Below are 20,505 nucleotides of genomic sequence, written 5' to 3'. Positions count from 1 at the left end.
CAAGTCAGAAAGAACATCAGTGATTCTCGTCCAGTCCACAAAGAAGCAGTTTAGATATTTTGCTATGTTGCCATTCATTGTATTTGGGTTTTCTCATTACATATTTCAGTGAGATAACGATGTCAATTACGATTATCTGCAACAAAATTGCATCTTTCGCTTCTGATTTAGTCGTAATTTCAATTCAAGATAGCCAATGAAGTTCTGATTATGCGAAATCCAAAATCAAGGATGAGAATGACAAATTTGGAAAAACACTGAAAATGTCTGCATTGGGGTGGGGGTGCGCCCCCTTTTGGGCACTTTTTTTGGTTGTTTTGTTTTATAAAACACACTCTTAAATGGTGACCTGGTTACTTCTAACGGTGCAATCATAATATATTGAAAACTTAAAATATGAGCCCAAACAACTTGAATAATTTTGGCAAACTTCAGACACGAAAATGTAGACTGAGTGAAATTTATATCAAATAAGCTACTGCACTTAGAAGTTATACTTCAGAAATAAGTACATAAGAGAGTGAGAGAACCATTTTTTGCCCTGTGGCTTTTATGAATTTCCCTGGCACGGTCTTCCATCTTTTCGCTCCAAGACTTTCGCCATATTGACAAACGTGCAGACCGCTCGATAACATATGCGTACGTATGTCTATAAATTATAGATATGCCGTTGTAAATAGAAAAAATGCTAACATCAGAGTGAAAATACCGCCAAAATGCTGCCGGAAATCGGAATGTCGTCGTTATTATAAACACCAAATTTAACGCCATAAACAGATATTAATGTTTCACAACAATTATATTTTCAGATGGAAAAAACTCAGAATTCCGCGAATCCCCCAAAAATATTCATTTGGATTTCTAGAAACGCAATTACATCAAAATCAAATTGTAGCTATCTCAAAGTGGAGATATGGATAATCATAATCTCATGGCTGTAATCTGCAATGCACAAGCGGATATCAAAACGGGAATCAGCACGGAAAGAAATTTGAAGTGTCCTTTAATTCTTCATCCTCGACGTATGTGACAGACACCTGGGAAATATGAAGATCATTTCTTTCAAGGAAAAGAATGACAAGTGATGACATTAATTCATTTGTTTTATTAAGGTAACAGCCATATTTTAACACAGTCATAAAATGTGGCCTTGTTATGGAAGATTCTCCAGTTCTCAGTTGTTTGATGGTCTGGAAAAAAAAAAAAAAAAATGGTCAGTGGGCTTCACATTTTGAACCGTGGACATTCTGAGCAGCGCCGACTTACTTGGCCCATTCGACGTTGAGAATAAGATGATCGTATCCGAATCCCGACACGCCCACGATAGCTCTGGCCGCGTCCTCGCGACGGTGGAAACTGATGAACGCGAAGCCCTGCGACGCGCGGATAAAGTTTGGTTTTCATTTTCCGCTTTCCGCAGCAGGTGCGAAACGGCGACGACGGCTCACCTTGGACTGTCCGGTGTTCTTGTCTTTGGCCAGGTAGATTCTGGAGATGGAGCCGAAGGGTCTGAAGAGCTCCTGCAGGTCCGTCTCGCGGGTGTCCTCGGACAGGTTGGTCACGCGGATGGTGGCGTTGTCGTCGGCTGCGGACGTTTTTGTATCGTTAGAAGCGAGATTCGCGGGGAGAATAACTTGCATAGTTGTTTTTTTTTCTTTTCCCTTTTTATAATGAAATTCTTGCGCTCACCTCTGCGGTTGGGCTGCATGGACTCGCCCCTGCGCGCGCCCCCGTCCCTCAGGCTGGGGGGCACGTACTTGCCGGTCTTGCTCTGTGCCGGCTGCACGGGCTCTGGTTCGGCTGATATGACACAAAATGGAGGACTTTCAAAACTGCATATAATTATTACACCCCCCCCCCCCCCCATTGTGACTAACTTTGCCAAATTCACCACAACAAACCACGTGACATTTCCCTCGTCTGTTATTGTCACAATGTAAACACGAGCGTTTGCAGTGCTGATTAATATTTTTCGATTGAGGGGGGGTTGTCAGGGATTTTTGTGTTGAAAGTAGGGAATATTTACCTCATTTATGATTTTCTTTAATATAATTGCTCTAATATTTCAAATTTTTGGAAGTTCTAACAAATTTTAATTAATGTAACCTATAATTTTGCATGGAGGTCTGCAGCTACCAAATATTTTTAGACTGAAAGTGCACTCAACCAATTGTGGGGGGGGGGGGGGCAACATATGTTCTAACTGGCAATGCTAGGCTACATTATATTAGCGCACAACGTTTGCTACATGGAGCGGTGTTTAGGTTTAAAGTAACACCCCAAGTGGAAATAAATGATACCAGCCCGATTTATGACAAAACAAAAATGTTTATAATCGACGCCCGATTGCGCACTCCTTCTCTTCCCATTTGGAACATTTCCATAGCTTAACTTGCCCCGAAAAAGCGCTCCCGGCGCTGAAAAGTTGTCTTCTGATTAATGCGCATGCGCGTATATTTTATAAATTTGTAAACATCCGCATCCATACTTTGTGTGGCATTCGACGACAACAACAGCAAACGTACGGATGCGTATGTACTTTTGTTTTAAGGTTAGGTGAGGGTTATATTTAAGATACAATGTATGTTAGCCCGCTATATGGAGAAAAAGTGGAAATATGAAAGCGGGGGATTTCCCAGTAACCGTCTACTCCGTACACAGAGTTCCCCTGTTAGTAACGCATGTGCATAAATCCCAAGGGGACTTTTCAGCACGGGGGGAGCGCTCAGACCGTCACGCGCCCTGGCGGTACCTGAGCCGGCGGGCTTGTCCTTGTCGGTGGTGGAGAGGCCGAGCTGCTCGGCCAGCTCCTTCTGCATGGGCCCCAGCGTGTCCTTGTAGGGGCAGCGGGTGGTCCAGTGGTCGCCTTTGCAAATGCGGCAGCACACAATCTTCTGCCCCTTCAGCTTGTTCATGGGGTCCTCGTCCTGGTCTTGGGCGTTGAGGTCCTGGAGGAGGTCCGGGTCAGAGCCACGCCCGCGGCGTTTCCTCCAAGAGAGAACCGAGGCTTACCTCTTTGCTGGAAATGAACGTCATGAAGACGTCGTCGCTGACGGTGGTGGTGGCCACATTTGGGCCCGCGGCGTCAAACTCGGAGTTTCCGAATTTCTTCCAGTTCTGGAGACGACAGGGGATCTCTCTAACACGTCATGTGCATTTTACTTCTACTCAAGTCTTTTAAAAATCCCACCTTCCTCCTCGCCACAGCTTTGGAGGCTTTCCTGGTTTCAATCTTGAACGTCCGCACAATCTACAGAAAAATGGCGTCAGTGTCGCTTTTTGCTCAGCAGTGTTGGGGAAAACAACTCCAAAGTACCTTCAACTTCTTTCCGTCGTCGTCGATTTTGTACTCTGTGATAGTTTTGATGTTTCCTTTGATGGTTTCTTTGGGAGGCGGTAGCGGTCCTGTCAAAAAGACAAAGATGAGCGCCTTCGGTCCGGCAGATGATTCGAAAATTATACGCTACCAAAATGCACATTTTCAGTTCCAAAGTCACCGACTCGTTTAAGTCAAACGAGCCCTCGAACCGATAAACCTATTCTCAAAACTGTTGTCAGTTTTTTGGGTTTTTCAGTAGGCCGAAGATTGATCGTTGCACCTCAATATTATTTAACCATTTAAATTACCTTGTTTACATGCATGAGGACCCGGGTTCGATCCCGGTCCCGCTTGTGTGCAGTTTGCATGTTCTCCCCGTGCCTGAGGGGCTTTCCCAAAAAACATGCAACATAAATTGGACACTCTAAATTGCCCCTAGGTGTGATTGTGAGTGCGACTGTTTGTCTCTATGTGCCCTGCGATTGGCTGGCAACCAGTTCAGGGCGTACCCCGCCTCCTGCCAGTTGACAGTTGGGATAGGCTCCAGGACACCCCGAGTGAGGATAAGCGGCAAAGAAAATGGTAAAATAGGGCAAAGGTGTAATTTTTTTTCCACAAGAGGAAGGACTGATTTAGACACCATAAATATTATTTCAACGTGTTAATGAGAGGGTGAAGAAAACAGCTTGTTTAGTTTCACAAATTTCAGGAGAGCAGAACTCTGTTCTGTTGTTCAAAGCTTCTTATTGTAAAAATATATATAAACGAAAACTAATCAAAAATTAAAATCAACGTATGCGAAATTCTACTTTTAAGCAGATGCTAACCGGCTAGCTTCCCCTCAACGGTAGCCTACGTCATAACCTAAAACATCTGTCGACGATCGACCTTTTTTCCCCTTGTCTTGCGTCAGATGTACGACTTTCGAGTTTTATTTGCGATATTCACAGCGTTCCTAACCACAAAAAGTCGAGTACGGGCAAAGCTCCGGGATAAACACGTGGAACCGCGAGCCGCCTAGCTGGCCTCAACCGCCGGTGAGCCACCGAGTTAGGACGCCGCTCTTGTGTTGTCTTACCTTCGTCAACCTCTTCTTCGACTTGGTCGGCCCAGCTGGGCTTGGAGCTAATGGAGGGATCGAAATTTAGTTATCGAATTAAAATCAATCAAAAAACGTTTTTGTTTTTTTTATTTTAAGTGGAAAACTTACTCGTCGTAGTCAATCGACGGCATCCTGAGAACTGGCCTCGCTTAGCTTCAGGACGGTTAAGACCGGAACGTCACGAGAAGACTTGCAACGCCTTTGATACCACTTCCGGTACTGGAAATTCACAGTAAAGGCAATGGCGGATGTCGAAGTCTTATTTCACAGTAAGTTTGTTTTGCATTGTCGGTACGCCGCAAAGGCAAGGGTAATGTCTAAATCCGAACGAGACGTAGTCATAAAGTGAATTTATTAAAAAAAAAAAAAAAAAAAAAGCAACTTAATCTGGCGATCTAAAGAGAGGAAAATGCATTTTTAATCATTTTGAATTAATATTTAATAAAATTAATTTTACATATTTATAATTCAATTAATAAACTTTATATTTTTATATACTTCACCATGTAAGTGACGAGCATGCGTAACATACCTAAAAAAAATAAAAAATGTATAGACAATTGTGGATGCATTACTTACCTACTTGTAACCAGGTCAAAATCCTGTGCAGGCTTACAAGTGAGCCACATTGAGTTAACACATTTTTCTTTATAGAGATTTATTAGAAATGAGCATTTCCATAACTGTACAGTGACAATGGAATAAAATTGTCCATGCGCCTCTGCCGCTTACCAGCAAAGAGTCAAAGTTGCACAATCAAAGCGTTCAGGCTTTTCCCTTCCTGTGTTTGAAGCCTCGCTTGGCTCCCCCGCCGCCTCTCTTGTTGAAGGCCTCTTTGCTCTTTTGACTCTTTGACTGGAACGCTTTGCCTTTGTCCGTCTTTCCAGCAAATGTTCTTTTGCCTTCAAATTTCTTCTTGCCGCCAAACCTGTTCTCCCCGTCGCTCGTTTTCTTTCGGAATGGCTTTGCTCCAGGCGACGGTTTCTTTCCAAACTGTTTCTTCTCTTGGTTGCCAAATTTCTTTGCCTGTTTGTCCTTATACCTTCCTTCGGGGAAACTTCTTTTTGCGCCTTTCTCTTGGCCGGATGTTTTATCGCCAAAGAGTTTCCTCATCTTTCTGGCGGGCCCTTGAGGTCCGTCTTTGCTTCTCCTCTTCTTGGCTCCGGGGAACATATCTGAAGAAGAGTTTGGTCAAAGGACTGACTTGAAAGAGCGAGCACTTGTTTTAGCGTATGGATCCGAACCTTCATCTGGCTCCTCTCCGACGGCCTGCCTGTAGTACTCGGCCTCGTCGTCCGACTCCACGGCCGCCGCCGTCGCTCCACTGTCCTCCACGCCCGGATCCTCCACCTCGTTGTCCTTCTCCTGATTATCTGCTTTCCTTTTGATGCCTGCTAGGCTCTTCTTCCTGTTTGGAGGCAATTGGGCCAAATTTAAGCACGGGCAAAATCAGTCATAAAAAAAAAAATGCGAAATGAATGTGCACCTTGGCCACCAGGGGGCAATATATTAAAACATACAGATGCACTGTACTGCAGAGTTAGCTTCTTTCTCAGCTTCTGAGTACGGTAGTAATTTTCCCCCCACACAGAATCTATAACTGGGTATTGTTATACTATCTGTGTAGACGTGTCGATGCGTCAATCTGTGTTCAAATAGTTATAAATCACAGGTGTCAAACTCGAGGCCCGGGGGCCAGATCTGGCCCACCACATGATTTTATGTGGCCCATGAAGCCATTATATAGAGTGTCCATTTCAACTATTCTTGTCAAAATTTGTACAAAAGTATCAAATTGTCATGCATCATAAATGATAAATTTGAGACATTCCAAGCATTTTTGTGTTAGCGAACATGAATAGCGGAAAAATACATTACCCTTGATTTCTGATTCCAAAAGTAGATCATAAATACATGATGTAAAGATGAGACGATTAAATATTTGTATTGTTTCACAGTCACAACAGCCTTCTGAGGGAAACCGGAACCACAGTACGGCCCGCGAGAAAAATGAGTTTGACACTCCTGTTAGCCAGTGTTCCTATGGAGGGAGGGGGGCGCAATCTCGACACATATTGGCACTAAGTTGCCTCTCACAAGTTATCTAGGTACTACTATAGACAACTGCTTTGGGAGAGAAGACTCATGCTTGTTGGAGATATTGGCACGTGTTGTACCAGGTTGCTCGTTTTGAGTATGCACAACAACATTCACACTACATTTTTCTCTCATGTGCGGGGTCTCTCAAATAGTAAAGAAAATTAGCAAGTTGGACGTAACGTACTTGTGTTCCTCCTTTTGCTTTTTCTTCTGAGCGACGTTCTTCTCCTGGTTCTTCCGGCGCTCCGCTTTGGCCTTTAACTGGGCCTCCTTCCGCTCTAGGATCTCCTGGATTTCCTCCTCCGTTTTTGAGACTACGAGAAGAGTTAGCTTTGAATATGGATGTTCCCCTAGCGCCACATTCACATGTAATGGCTTCAAGTGCATCAGTAAGCGTTTACTTGTAGCGAAATCACAGATTTCATAAAAGACGTCATCATCCTCTGCACCAAAAACAAGCAGATGGACCCAAGACAGCCGGGCGCACTTACTGGTGGCGTGATACATGACGTTACCCCCCGCCATGCCATCTTGGATCTTGGTCAGCTGCAGAGTCATTCGAGGCCCAATCTGCGCACGCAAAGATCCAGATTAGAAAGACTGTCATCCTTAAAGTGCCACTGTCATGAAATGGATGATTTTTTTTAGTATGTTATTAATGACAAAAAAAAAAAAAAAAGCAGCAGGAAAGGACCCATCCGTTTTTTCATCACAAAACATGATTTTGATGTAGAGTATATCTCTTTTTCTCACTGCGCCATGAAAATCCTCTCGAGGGCTTTGTCTTCGAGAAGAACCAGGAAGTGACGTTAGTAGCAGACGCCCACTCAGGCGGTCTTGTGTGTTTCTACTAGTTTTACCTGCTGGAAGGTAGCTCTTTGTTCCTTCGTGTTAGCCAAAATTCCAGCTCGTTGTAATACTGGATATTGTTCGAACACTTGGGAAGATGGATTAGCCCGCGCACGTAAGTCAGGGGTGCTAAATGTGGCGATGTAACAGCCGGCGCCGAGCACGGATTCGGGCCACAGCTTCGGCCAGGCTGGCTCATACATACTGTCTGGGATTGTTGATTGTTAGAAGTGATCCGCATAGCATCTAAATATGGCTCGAAACGATAGGGTAATATTGCCCCGGTCACTTCGCACGATTGTGAGATGTTATCTTCTTTGAAAAGAAGTTCCGTGTCCCGTAGTATGTGGCACAGTGTCTTTTCAATGGCGAATGTCCCAGTGTGACATCACGGACAGAAGATGCCGGATGATGCGCTCGCCGCTCATATTTATTTTTTTCGTATGGACATTGAAGTGAATAATGTATGTATTTTTCATTACAATATCTACAGGCATGACACTTGACCTTTAAATAACACAAAGACCCCGTCGATGCGGATGAGCATACCTCCGTCAAACGGATGGCGCTCTGCTCGGACGCCATGTTGCCTCTACCGGAGTACACCTGCGGCAGCTCGGTGATGTTGTGCTCGCCGTCTTGTTCGGCTTCGCTTTCCGAAAGGTTCGCCCCTCTGTCAAGGTGGATCACATGACTCAGATACAACGCAAACGAAGTCTCCGGTTGAAAGACACCTGAGAGAACGGTGTCCCCCTTACTTCATCATCAGCTCGCTGATGTCCTCAAACTTGCTCATGTTGGGGAATCTCTCCTGCATGAGCTTCTTGACGCCACGGCTCATCCCCACCGGCACCACCTTCAAGCTGCTGCGAGGTGGGACAACCAGGACAGTTGGACCATTTACATTTTTGAATCCGCCAGAAATGTGCCTGTCGGATCACGGCGGGGCCCATCAGTGCGTTTACTTTGAACGTACATCACCGACCGGTCAAGTTCGAAGTTTCTCATCATCTGGGCCACACACGCAGTATTTATCACCATCCAAACAAAGGCATACTTCTCTAAATTATGAGTTTTTGTTGTGTTTTGGATGAGGAAAACGAGTGCTTATCATTGGACAACAGGTTATACTTGCAAGCTAAATGTATACAGTACAACATCGGTTCTCGACCACAATCTGTTCCAGAAGTGATTTGTTCCCAAAAAAAAACCCAAATCAATATTTCCCATTACAATCAATGGAGAAAGAAATAATGCGTTCTAAACCTAAAAAAAAAAAAAAGGCTTTTTAAAGCATTTTTCCTGATCATAAACTGCATAGTAGAAATACATGTATCGTTTACTTTATTTCATAAAATAATGTATTTACTTTAGATGTATATTCCCCAATCCAGTGGTTGAAGGGATTCTTTCCTCAACATTTTAAAATGTTTGTCATTCCACCACAAGAGTAAACATGTATTGTTTAATTAAAGAACAAAAAATGTATCGTTGCAAGAAAATGAGTCATGCCTTGAGGCTTACTTTCCATGACAATCTGTTGGGTTTTTTTTCTTTTTTCAGTTATTCAAATACCGCTACACAAAAGGGAAACACCTTTATAAAGAATACTGCAAAGATTATCACATTGACTAATCAAATGGAATTTATTTTGTTTTCATAAATGACAAAATGAGCACGTGAGGTGCAGGTATTAATGTTTTCTCGTCGCACACTGTAATATATCTGTAACTTAAGACGGTGTGCTGCTTTAAAGACTACAAGAACGAGGTAGTCAAGTTTAAGAGACTTACTAGTGCCGGAACTCTATTTCCTGCGTCTCCGGGTTGTAGTTGAGCAGCACGCACCTCTTGATGGTGTTGAGGAGGACCTTGGAGGTGGGGGCGGGTGTAACAACTCATTAGAACTTTACTTTACACCAGCGCATTAAATGAGCGCCGAGCAGAGTAATCAGAAAGCGTTTACTTTTGAAATATCTTCAAAGTGCAACTCAGAAGACTATACTTTCATCATTTTAGTCAACTCCGAACGGACAAAAAAAAAAGGGAAGGAGATCTGAAACAGCCACTGCAAGCGAAGCGGGTTTTTGGGCTGGCATTAGCCCGTTCGGACATTTTCTTCCTTGAAATGTGAACGAACCGATGTGGCTCTCAGAATACCTTGTGCACGTTAATGGAGGGGAACATGTTCTGGAACATAGTCGCCATCAGTTTGATGTGCATGCCGTCGGATCCGAAGTTGTTGAGGATGAGCAGCGGGTGGTGCGTGAACTGCTGCTCGTGCATCCGGTGCTTCTTTAGAGATGACACTACGTCTTTCACCAGGGTGTACTGCAAAGAGCGGAACAGTCTCTTTATACCAGTTCAAATTAGAAATGAATTAAATATCAAAGCAGTCAAGTGCATCAGTGCGTTTACTTTGAAAAACATCACTTGGAAATCAAATAGGAAAAAAAAGTGTCATCATTTGCAGCTGTTCCCCCCCCCTTTTTTTTTTTTTTTTTTTTTTACAGCACACGCGGTATTTACCTTGAGCACCTTGAAGTAGAGTGTGGGCCCTTTGGGGAGTCGTGCCAGCCTCTAATTGATTTTTAAAAAAAGAAGTGAGGATGCAGATAAACAACTTTTCATTAGCTTGATGAACTAAAAAAAAAAAAAAAAAAATCTTTATGGGCCCATGTTTTTATATGGTGGAAAACAGAATCTTTACTGGTTGCAGCAAAGTCATGCAAGCAATTTTATCTCAACTGATTATTAAACCCAAATAGTCCACGCTTCCTAATTCTCTTTAACACCAAGTGCGCCTTGTGTTCTCTCACCAAGGTAACGCTGGCAGGCGTCTTGCTGAAGATCATGAAGTGCGTCACTCCTATTGGTCCCGCTACGGCTACAAAGTCTTTCAGCACATTCTTTTTCCTGACCTGGTGCAAGTAATATACATGTTATGTTATAATTTGAGCATGCAAAATGAGAGGCCACCGATTGATAGGAACCAAGTAAATTGAACCTTTAATTTCTCTGCAGTGTAGGGCTCCATGACTCTCCTTACATCCGTGATGAGCTGAGCCACATTTTTTCCCACCTGACCACGATGGAAGACGAACGAGTGGGGAACGGACCGGTACGTCTCCTCGGCCACATGGTTGGCATCTGCTCGGGCCTTTTTCTGGTTCTTGGTCTAAAAATTAAGCAAGGACACAGAAGCATTGTTAACGTAATAATCGCCTTGTACCTAGATTATAGTATACGATTAATGCTTTTAGGTAAGACAAAACTACCAAATTGTTTTAGCATTGTTAGAAATAAAACAAAATAATGCATGTTAAATGTTTCCATTTCTTGGACTGTACGCTATTTTAAATGTACTTATCTTTTTTTAAAATTGTGTTTGGTTTTGATCATGTAAAATACATTGATTTATCTTGTGTATGAAATGCAGTTTAGAGAAACATTTGCTATGATTGGCATAAAAACACAACTTCCTTTATCTCAGATGACTTGTGGCCAGCTCTAGAGCTAACAAGCTAGCATATGGCTAAGACACTCACAACTTACCTTCGACTTCCCCATGATGAAGCGAAACGTGCAGTTTGAGACCAAATAATTTACTTCGCTGTTTTAATATATTAAATCTATAACGACCATGTCGGCTTTTTTTTTTTTTCAAACCGACAATACCTAGTACGCTTACGAGAAGGACATTTCCACTCCGTCCACGTGGTTCTCCGTGTGCTACACTTTAATCTGTCCGTGTTTCCGCTTGCATTTACACTATTGTACCTAGCTAAAGCTAAGCTAATTACGCTGACGCTTTGCAACAAAAATAATTCCATGTGTTACATTCGTCGATTAATATGCATGTAGAAGCATTTAGTAAGATTCAAACGCATAACAGTTTTCAGTGAAAAATGTATTTTCGTGTTTTTTTTAAAGTGTTGCCGTTGGTCTGTTTTCCATTAATAAATAGTCATAATAAGAATTTAAATATTGTTTTATTTAACTAATAAAATAGATTACATACACAGGAATATATTTTGACCAAAGTAGGAGAGGCTAGCGAAAAATTGATTTCTATTCAGAGAAAAAAATATTAACTTAATTAAATTTTCTGGCCGACCACTGATAATCTGTTACGGTCTTTGTAATCAATGTATTTATTTAGAATTATTTATTTGCTTCCTGTTGAATTTCTCAACAAATCTGTACAGGTGTGTGAAGTAAATATTTTCATTATTTAATATTTATTGAGTCACAAAACAAGTATGATCAGACTTAGGTCTGTTTTTTCAAGGGAATTCGAGTTTGCTTTTGCCTTTCAGGTTGATGTCGAGGGAGGAGACGCATCCCAAAACCCCTCCAGTGAGCGTGCAGCTGGGAGGCGTCATTTTGCACACATACATACTTTGTAATTAGTCCTCTCCCTCATTCAACATCCTGTGCAGGCCGTGACCCCTCCACACAAACAAGGGTGCTTCAGGGCCAGCGGCCCAATGTTAATCTTTTCCCGCTCCCACAACCATCCACATTTTCCTCGGGATTCTGTGCTGTAAATTCACGAAGACCGTCAGGCAATTTTCAGGATTCTCTTGATTCATCCTGCAGCCAAAGTAAGTTTTTAATTACTCTGATGCTGGTAGATTAGCTATCACTTTTATTCAATGGCAGAAACTATTTAAGATGGAAAGAGTATTTTTAATACATTTTTACCATGTGATAAATGTTTAACAAAAAACAATTTGAATCTTACAGAGCTGACTTTAGTGGACTAAAAAGGAATCATTAACATAACAAAACACAACTTTATTGAACATGAAATAATGTCACATCATACAGAGGAACAAACATTTCAATCACCTATCCATCCATTATCTGAGCCACTTATCCTCACAAGGGTCGCAGGAGTGTTGGTGCTGTACACCCTGAACTGGTTGCCAGCCAATCACAGGGCACATAAAAACAAACACCCATTCCCACTCACAGTCATACCTAAAGGCAATTTAGAGTATCCAATTAATTAATTTCAGTAATATGTCATTATTTTAAATTGGGATTATATTCAGTTTGATAACATTTTGGGATTTAAAAAAAAAAGTGGTTTTATATATGTTCAATCAAACAGAGTAGATTAGGTTTGGGCTGCATTGTGGCTGGCGACCAGTTTAGGGTGTACCCCGCCTCTCGCCTAAAGTTAGCTCGGATAGGCTACAGCATGCCCGCAACCGTAGTGGGGATAAGTGGTATGAAAAATGGATGGACGGATATATTTTAAACTACGTGAGTTGAAGTTTCCAGGATCACACTGACGTTACAATATTTTCCTCTTGAAAATAAAGCTTCAGATTCACACGTGAACCCCTCCGAAGTGGATTTTTTTTGTGCTGAGGAAGGGGGTGTCAACATTTTGCGATTGTTGTGTTTACGACGTTGACGGTGCTTGTTTGTGACAACGCGTCCAGCTGCCTGCACATGGCGGTGTGTGTTGATTCAGGACAGCTTGCGTTTGCTCCTGCACTGTTGACTAGTCAGTAAAATTCTGCCACTGTTGTTTTTTGTCACTTTGTAAAGAAAAATGTGGTCAGCACGGGTAGGTGACATTGATCTGGCCGTTAAATGGAGGTGGTCATGTGACACATACACAATATTTATTGGATTTAGACTTATGTAGACAATTTGAATCACAATGTGCTGAAGCGTATTGCTGTCACACACAAACAAAAAAAAAATTTTTTGGGCTACATTTTTCAGTTTTTCGGGCTATTTTTTTCCTGTTTTTCAGACATTTTTTCAGTTTTTCGGACTAATTTTTTTCTCTGTTTTTCAGGCTATTTTTTCCTGTTTTTCGGGCTATTTTTTTCCCCCCTGTTTTTCGGGCTATTTTTCCAGATTTTCAGACCAATATTTTTCCACCTGTTTTTCTGACAACATTTTTCAGTTTTTCGGACAAATTTTTTCTCCCTGTTTTTCGAGCTATTTTTTTTCTGTTTTTCGGACTAATTTTTTTCCCCCTGTTTTTTTGAGCTAATTTTTTTCCCTGCGTTAACGATACCATCTATGTGACTCACAGACAAGCGTATCCCCCAATGTCTTAATCCCATATCAAAGTAAAATTTGATCAAAGTAAATAAGATGGTCATTTTCCTTATTACGGAGTCCGTCGAGAGTCACTTGTTGTTCACAGTTTCTCGCGTGACTTTGATGTGTTCCAGTAACTCAGGGAAAAAAATAGCTTGAAAAACAAACGGGGGAAAAAATTAGGCTGAAAAACAGGGAGAAAAAATTAGTCTGAAAAACTGGAAAAAAAATTGTCAGAAAAACAGAAAAAATTAGCCTAAAAAAAAAGATATTTTTTTTTGTGTGTGTGTGACAGCAATACGCTTCCGTAATAATGTATGGCAGGGGTGTCAAACTAATTTTTCTCGCGGGCCACATTGTGGTTCCGGTTTCCCTTAGAGGGCCGTGATGACTGTGAAACAATACAAATATTTAATCGTCTCATCGTATTTACATCATCAATTTCTGATCTACTTTTCAAATCAGAAATTAAAGGTAATGTGTTTTTCCACTATTCATGTTTCCTAACACAAAAATGCTTGGAATATTTCAAATTTACCATTTATGATGCATGACAATTTGAAATTTTTTGTACAAATTTTTACAAGAAGAATTGAAATTGACACTCTAGATTTGGCTTCGCGGGCCACATAAAATCATGTGGCGGGCCGGATCTGGCCCCCGGGGCCTTGAGTTTAACACTCGTGATGCATGAGAAGGCTGGATTCATTGTACTTTGTACTGTCCCGTATTTGACTCAGTGTTGCTCTGTATTAAATATACAGTAAATACATGTGATTATCAAGATCGTTATGATGTTCTGTCTTCTAGAAAGATGGAGTATGTATCGGCGATGGGACTGATGCTTCTCTCGGCGTTAAGTCTGGACCTGCTGCAAGTCAACGGCTTGGGAGCCATTGGAGAGACCACAGAGAAACATCCCCCAAGCTCCTCGGACGTCAAAGCAGGGCGTTGTTCTTACACGTTCATCGTTCCCCAGCAGAAACTGTCCGGAGCGTTGTGCTTGGACGCGAAGGCCGCCGGCAGCGCCGCCAACCAGTCAGAGGTGGCCGCGCTGCGGTCGGAGCTGAAGCGCCAGCAGGACCAGCTGGGGAGCCTGCAGACCCTCCTGGATCAGGAGGGCGGCTTCGCGGCGGAGATGAGAATCCTGCGCAAGGAGAGCAGCGGCATGAACTCCCGCATCGCCCAGCTGTACAGCCAGCTGCTGCAGGAGGTCATCCACAAAAAGGACCAAACGTTGGAGCAGCGCAGGGTGGAGAACCTCCTGCTCAACGCGACAACGCACGTGAGTTGAGCCGAGCCATTTCTAGCCAGGCAAATGAATTGATACATAAAATTTCTTTAAAACAGCCTCCAAAGTCTTGACTTTTGCACTCACAAACATTTCACATCCACGAGTCCACCAAAGTTTACTGATTGAATAATGTCAGCGCGTCATTTTTTTGTTGTTTTAATTTTGTGAGCTGTGGAATTCAATCAGGCGCTCCAGGTGTCCAGCAACTTCGGGGAACTGGAGAAAAAGTATGGAGCGCTCACGTCGATGATGAGCTCCCAAAGTCAACTGATTGCACGGCTGGAAAAGCAATGCCAATGTAAGGAGGCCTCCCAGTCCGACCCGGTAAGAAGGTGGACTGTCAGAATATGAAGTACACGATCATTTCTTTTCACGTAGCTCTTGTATCACATCAAATTCATCTGTACGGTTGTACATTGTCCCCGGGGACTTTGTTTTTTCCACGTACAGGTGCAGACGGACCTGCCAAAAAGCCGCTCCGCCGCTCTACTTAACGACACCTCTGAAATCAGCAACAATCTTCAAAGGGACCATAATGCACTGCAGCAAGACAACCCTTTGGGGTTGAGTCTGATTCCCAGCACCACCGCCAGTCCGTTGACGGTCCAGCCCGTCATTTACGTCCCTGTCACCAAGAGCCCAGGTTAGACTCTGTTTTATATATATATGCCGCACTCCCGTAGCCAGTTTCCAGTCTTCTTCGAAGACTTTGGCGTGTCGAAGTACTTTTGCACCCCAACCTACAGTGAAGAGGCCACCCCAGAACCTTGGTATGCTTCTTACGGAGCCACTTCTTGGTTTTCCTGGCTGTGTGCTTCGGGTCAGTGTCATGTTGAAAGACCCAGCCACGACCCATCTTCAACGCTTGACGGAGGGAAAGAGGTTGTTCCCCGAAATCTCACAATCCCCTCCTTAATACACTGCAGTTGTCCGGTCCCATGTGCAGAAAAACACCCCCAAAGCATGACGCTACCGTCCCCGTGCTTCACAGTAGGGATGGTGTTCTTGGGGTGGAACTCATCATTCGTCTTCCTCCAAACACAGTTAGTGGAATTATGACCAAATAGTTCCATTTTGGTCTCATCTGACCACAAAACTTTCTCCCATGACTCTTCTGTATCATCCAAATTGTTATTGGCAAACTCAAGACTGAGCTTGACATGTGCTGGTTTGCGCAGGGGAACTTTCCGTGATTTCAAACCATGACGTCTTGGTGTATTACCAACAGTCAGCTTGGAAACGGTGGTCTCATCCCTGTTTTCAGGTCATTGACCGAGTCCTGTCGTGTAGTCCTGGGCTGATTTCTCACCTTTCTAAGGATCAGTGAGACCCCACGTGGTGATATCTCGCATGGGCCTCCACTCCGATTGAGATTGACAGTCATGTTTAGCTTCTTCCATTTTCTAATGATTTCCCCGACAGTGGACCTTTTTTTCACCGAGCTTCTTGGCAATTTCTCCGAAGCCCTTTCCAGCCGTGTGGAGTTGTACAATTTAGTCTCTGGTGTCTTTGGACTGCTCTTTGGTCTACAAGTTTGAGTCTTACTGATTTTATGGGGTGGACAGGCGTCTTTATGCAGCTCATGACCTCACCACGGGTGCATCTGATTAAGGATAATACGTGGAGTGGAGGTGGACTTTTCAAGGCAGTCGAACAGGTCTTTGAGGGTTTAGAATTCTAGCTGATAGGCAGGTGTTCAAATACTTATTTGCAGCTGTATCACACAAATAAATCGTTAAAAAAAATCATACAGTGTGATTTCTGGATTTCCCTTTTTAGATTATCTCTGTGACAGTGGACATGCACCTACGATGACAATTTCAGACCAGTCCATGATTTCTAAGTGGGAGAACTTGCAGTATAGCTGGGTGTTCAAATACTTATTTTCTTCACAGTATTGTATCCCTAAAATGAATAATCCACGTTAAATCCCTGACTGGTTGATAGTCTCACTGTTGCTGTCAGCATACCATAACGTATTTCATTGCTTGCACCAGCGGCAAATGCCGATGGAGTCATTGACCTCTTTTGGGGGGGGAATCTTATCTCTTTGGGAATGCCAAAACAATGTCAAATAACAGCGTGCACCCCTTATCAGAATGTTTAAAATTTCAGATGGTCATACCTTCTGACATATCGGCCTGGAATTTACCTTGAATGATGGTTATGTGACGCGGCTTTGCGAATATACCGGCGCGTTCCCTCATGCTGAAATCTTATCGCTCTTTCCTCGTTCTTGACTGAAAACTAAATCTTGACATTGAAAAAAAACCGGAGGTCTACGTGTTCCCCGCGACCCAGGGCCGTGGCGGGACTGCCGACACGTGCTGGAATCCGGCGAGACGACCAGCGGCATCTACCTGCTGCGCCTCCAGAGCGCCAACCGACTTCTGCAGGCCTGGTGCGAACAAACTCAAGCTCAGGGGGGCTGGACGGTCATCCAGAGGAGGCAGGACGGTTCCGTCAATTTCTTCAGGACTTGGGAGCAGTACAAGGTGATGTTGCAACCTTTAAAAGTCGCCTTGATAATAAATTCCTCAATAAATAGTAGGCTTGATGCTCAGCGATAAAACCTTCCACAGGGTAGTCTTTACCAAAATAAATGTTACATTGATGAGAAATTGTTTTCAGAAGTTCCAAGAATTCATCGGGATTTATCTGGAAATTTCACCACTTAGGGAACCAAACTCCATTCACTTCACATACCGTAATTTCCGACCGACAAACCACAACTTTTTTTTCACACGCTTTCAATGCTGAGGATTATGCGGTGATGCGGCTAATTTGTGCATTTTTTTTTTTTCTAACGGCCGCAAGGGGGCACTCGACTGGAAAAGGTAATAGTGAGACTGGTGGAATATATATGCCGAGGAAGTAACTTTTACCAGTCCGGGCCCTGTTAGCGCTGCGCTAGCGTGTTATTGCTGTGTCCGAGTGATTTTTACCAGTATGTTTTTTTTTTTTTTTTTTTAACCGGTCCTGTTAGCACAGCGTTAGCATTAGCACGGTGGTAGCGTTAGCATTAGCACAGTGTTAGCACGGCTGTGTGTACTGTCTTTTTTTGTAAATATCTCATGTTTCAAATTGGGTTTCAATGTGGGCACTTGGCGGCTGTTACACAGCTGCGGCGTATGTATGTACCAAATGGTATTTCCTTTACAAATGTACTGGGTGAGGCTTATAACCAGGAATTACGGTAAGTCTACCGCACAGTTCTCATGTTTATTTTTGTAACGTGAATGATATACTCATGCCTGCCGCCAAACCTCAGCCTTCACCGGGCAGATATCGTTCATCTTGTAGCCCAGTGATTTCCAACCTTTTTGGAGTCAAGGCACATATTTTAAAAATGAAATATCTCGTGGCATACTAACAAACAAAAATGTCATGAAATATGTATGAATAAAGATACCGTAATTTCCACCCTACAAGCCGCGACTTTTTTCCACACGCTTTCAACCCTGCAGTTTACGTGGTGATGCAGCGCTAGTGTTAGCGCGGCGGTAGCATTAGCGCACCTGGTTATTAGCGAGTTTGATGCAAGCTCCGTGCTAGCCTTAGCACGGCGGCAGCGTTAAACTCTTTCTGTGTACCGAGGCTTATAACTACGAGCGCTATGTAGGCCGGGAATTACAGTACATTATCCGTCCATCCAAATTTTTTTGCCGCTTATCCTCACGAGGGTCGCGGGATCCAATCGTAGGGCACATGGAGACAAACAGCCACACTCGCATTCACACCTGGGGGCAATTTAGAGTGTCCAATTAATGTTGCATGCTTTTTTTGGGGAAGTGGGAGGAAACCGGAGTGCCCGGAAAAAAACCCACACAGTCACGGGGAGAACATGCTAACTCCACACAGGTGGGGCCGGAATCGAACCCGGGTCCCCAGAACTGTGAGGCCTACGCTTTACCAGCTGACACCTTTATTCACCTGCCGCCTTTATTCACAAAATACTGAGGCTTAAATATTTTTTTGCGGCTGTCACTGATGGTGTAGTGGTACACACGCCTGCCTTTGGTGCGGGCAGCGTGGGATCGATTCCCGGACAGCGACGGCGTCGATACGTTCCCCGCGAGTGACAGGCGACCAGTTCAGGGTGTAGTCTTCCTTTCGCTTGAAGCTAGCTGGGATAAGCTCCAGCTTTCCTGCAACCCTTGTGAGGATAAGCACCTTGGACAATGACATGACATTTTTGTTACGGCAATGTTAACATGATGAAATTGAATATGATCGACCAAATTGATCCGCGGAATGTATTGCAGCAAGGCTTTGGGAACCTGGATGGCGAGTACTGGCTGGGGCTGGAACACCTCTACTGGCTGGCCAGACAGAGCAAATACAAGCTGCGCGTGGTCCTGGATGACTGGCAGGGCCGGCAGGTGTTCGCGGAGTACGACAGCTTCCGGCTGGAGCCGGAGAGCGACGGGTACCGACTGCGGTTGGGGCAGTACAGCGGCAACGCGGGCGACTCGCTGTCGTGGCACAACAACAAGGCCTTCACCACTCTGGATCGCGACAGAGACGGCTACACAGGTGCACGTTCGTATCACATTCCCGAGGTCGTCGAGGGTTTTTACCTTCATGTTGTCGTGACAGGTAACTGCGCCCACTACCAGAAAGGAGGCTGGTGGTATCACATGTGCGCCCACTCCAACCTGAACGGCGTCTGGTACCGGGGCGGGCACTATCGCAGCCGTTATCAGGACGGCGTCTACTGGGCGGAGTTCCACGGAGGCTCCTACTCGCTCAAGCGGGTCCTCATGATGGTCAAGCCCTTGTAGTGTGTTTGCGCGTCCGTCCGTGCCTTGTACGCCGTTGCGCGACCTTTGCTGCTTTCGAGGTCCTCCGGTCACATTCACCAATAACTTCATGTCATGACCGTGCGTTGTATTTTTGTTTTCGGTTTGGGACAATTCAATAAAAAGACTTGAAATTGCTGAAAATGTTGATTTATTTTTAAAAAAAAAGGCCACGGTGGGTAAGCTGGTAAAGCGTTGGGCTCACAGTTCTGAGGACCCGGGTTCAATCCCAAAAACGTGCAACATTAATTGGACACTCTTAAATTGCCCCTCGGCGTGAGTGTGAGTGTGACTGTTTGTCTCTATGTGCCCTGCGATTGGCTGGGAACCGGTTCAGGGTGTACCCCGCCTCCTGCCCGTTGACAGCTGGGATAGGCTCCGGCACTCCCCGCGACCCTCGTGAGGATAAGCGTTGAAGAAAATGAATGGTTCGAAATTGCCCCTAGGCGAGATTGTGACTGCGACTGTTTGTCTCTATGTGCCCTGCGATTGGCTGTGAACCAGTTCAGGGTGTACCCCACCTCCTACCCATTGACAGCTGGGATTGGCTCCAGAACTCCCCGCAGCCCTTGTGAGGATAAGCAGCGAAGAAAATTGATGGATGTTAAGGAGGGTGCAATGGAGGCCAGCTGAGTCATTACTCTAAGGAGACTCCAAGGGGCTTCATCTGATCAAGGAAAAACTAGATGTCCTGATGATGCACTATCGTGAAAATCTTGATTTCCCCTCCACGTTTTTATTACCTGCGAGGATTTGCCTCGGGATGTTTATGCCTCTCGTCCCTCGGGGCAGATCGTGGTGAGTAACAGCGATGTTACTGAATACTGATGGCGTCGGGCGGAATCCTTGTATTTACAAAACCATCATTTTTGTCGGAAAATCAAAAAAAGGGGGGGGGGGGTTAGAAATAATAAACCCATGTTGGAAATGACCAATATGATCTATTTTGAAAATACCAATAGCAATTC

The 20,505-nt window shown here is 44.0% G+C and overlaps 3 protein-coding genes across 4 annotated transcripts; 1 reads left to right on the top strand and 2 right to left on the bottom strand.

Moving 5' to 3' along the window:
* Window positions 1-1,085: 1,085 nt before the first annotated feature.
* On the bottom strand, window positions 1,086-5,142 carry LOC133514672 (eukaryotic translation initiation factor 3 subunit G). Its single transcript, XM_061846506.1, has 11 exons — window positions 5,001-5,142; window positions 4,530-4,640; window positions 4,398-4,444; window positions 3,317-3,405; window positions 3,191-3,250; window positions 3,013-3,117; window positions 2,753-2,948; window positions 1,690-1,800; window positions 1,449-1,585; window positions 1,267-1,373; window positions 1,086-1,190 (listed from the first exon to the last, which is right to left on the bottom strand). Exons 2-11 carry the CDS (start codon window positions 4,550-4,552, stop codon window positions 1,175-1,177), a joined length of 891 nt encoding a protein of 296 aa, XP_061702490.1. The 5' UTR covers window positions 4,553-4,640; window positions 5,001-5,142; the 3' UTR covers window positions 1,086-1,174.
* On the bottom strand, window positions 5,063-11,131 carry ppan (peter pan homolog). Its single transcript, XM_061846505.1, has 12 exons — window positions 10,925-11,131; window positions 10,377-10,547; window positions 10,189-10,290; window positions 9,899-9,949; window positions 9,530-9,700; window positions 9,164-9,240; window positions 8,129-8,236; window positions 7,920-8,043; window positions 7,013-7,091; window positions 6,706-6,835; window positions 5,666-5,829; window positions 5,063-5,596 (listed from the first exon to the last, which is right to left on the bottom strand). The coding sequence occupies exons 1-12, from the start codon at window positions 10,937-10,939 to the stop codon at window positions 5,187-5,189; spliced, it is 1,602 nt and encodes a 533-aa protein (XP_061702489.1). The 5' UTR covers window positions 10,940-11,131; the 3' UTR covers window positions 5,063-5,186.
* Window positions 11,132-11,687: 556 nt separating this feature from the next.
* angptl6 (angiopoietin-like 6) lies at window positions 11,688-19,641 on the top strand. 2 transcript variants are annotated; one of them, XM_061846113.1, is made up of 8 exons: window positions 11,688-11,728; window positions 11,812-11,976; window positions 14,252-14,726; window positions 14,922-15,059; window positions 15,186-15,378; window positions 17,037-17,230; window positions 19,001-19,271; window positions 19,335-19,641. In XM_061846113.1, the coding sequence occupies exons 3-8, from the start codon at window positions 14,256-14,258 to the stop codon at window positions 19,517-19,519; spliced, it is 1,452 nt and encodes a 483-aa protein (XP_061702097.1). In that variant the 5' UTR covers window positions 11,688-11,728; window positions 11,812-11,976; window positions 14,252-14,255; the 3' UTR covers window positions 19,520-19,641. The 2 variants fall into 2 exon arrangements, with proteins under 2 accessions (XP_061702097.1, XP_061702096.1); XM_061846112.1 differs by having other exon boundaries at window positions 11,694-11,976.
* The last annotated feature ends 864 nt before the right edge of the window (window positions 19,642-20,505 follow it).

This window comes from Syngnathoides biaculeatus, chromosome 16 (genome assembly GCF_019802595.1).
Source record: "Syngnathoides biaculeatus isolate LvHL_M chromosome 16, ASM1980259v1, whole genome shotgun sequence".
NCBI classification, from domain to species: Eukaryota; Metazoa; Chordata; class Actinopteri; order Syngnathiformes; family Syngnathidae; genus Syngnathoides; species Syngnathoides biaculeatus.
The sequence above is the reverse complement of the archived record's forward strand: the minus strand, read 5'-3'. Positions and strand labels throughout refer to the sequence as shown.

Excerpts from the sequence above, each read along its gene's own strand:
- ppan (XM_061846505.1), bottom strand. Across the intron at positions 9,701-9,898 it reads TCTACTTCAAGGTGCTCAAG|TACACCCTGGTGAAAGACGT; the intron begins GTAAATACCGCG and ends CGCTCTTTGCAG. Across the intron at positions 7,092-7,919 it reads GCGCCATCCGTTTGACGGAG|ATTGGGCCTCGAATGACTCT; the intron begins GTATGCTCATCC and ends TTGCGTGCGCAG.
- LOC133514672 (XM_061846506.1), bottom strand. The coding sequence starts at position 4,552 with ATGCCGTCGATTGACTACGACGA. Across the intron at positions 4,445-4,529 it reads CCGTCGATTGACTACGACGA|CTCCAAGCCCAGCTGGGCCG; the intron begins GTAAGTTTTCCA and ends TCCCTCCATTAG. Across the intron at positions 1,801-2,752 it reads GGACAAGCCCGCCGGCTCAG|CCGAACCAGAGCCCGTGCAG; the intron begins GTACCGCCAGGG and ends GTGTCATATCAG.
- angptl6 (XM_061846113.1), top strand. The coding sequence starts at position 14,256 with ATGGAGTATGTATCGGCGATGGGACTGATGCTTCTCTCGGCGTTAAGT. Across the intron at positions 15,060-15,185 it reads AGGCCTCCCAGTCCGACCCG|GTGCAGACGGACCTGCCAAA; the intron begins GTAAGAAGGTGG and ends TTCCACGTACAG. Across the intron at positions 19,272-19,334 it reads CGACAGAGACGGCTACACAG|GTAACTGCGCCCACTACCAG; the intron begins GTGCACGTTCGT and ends TTGTCGTGACAG.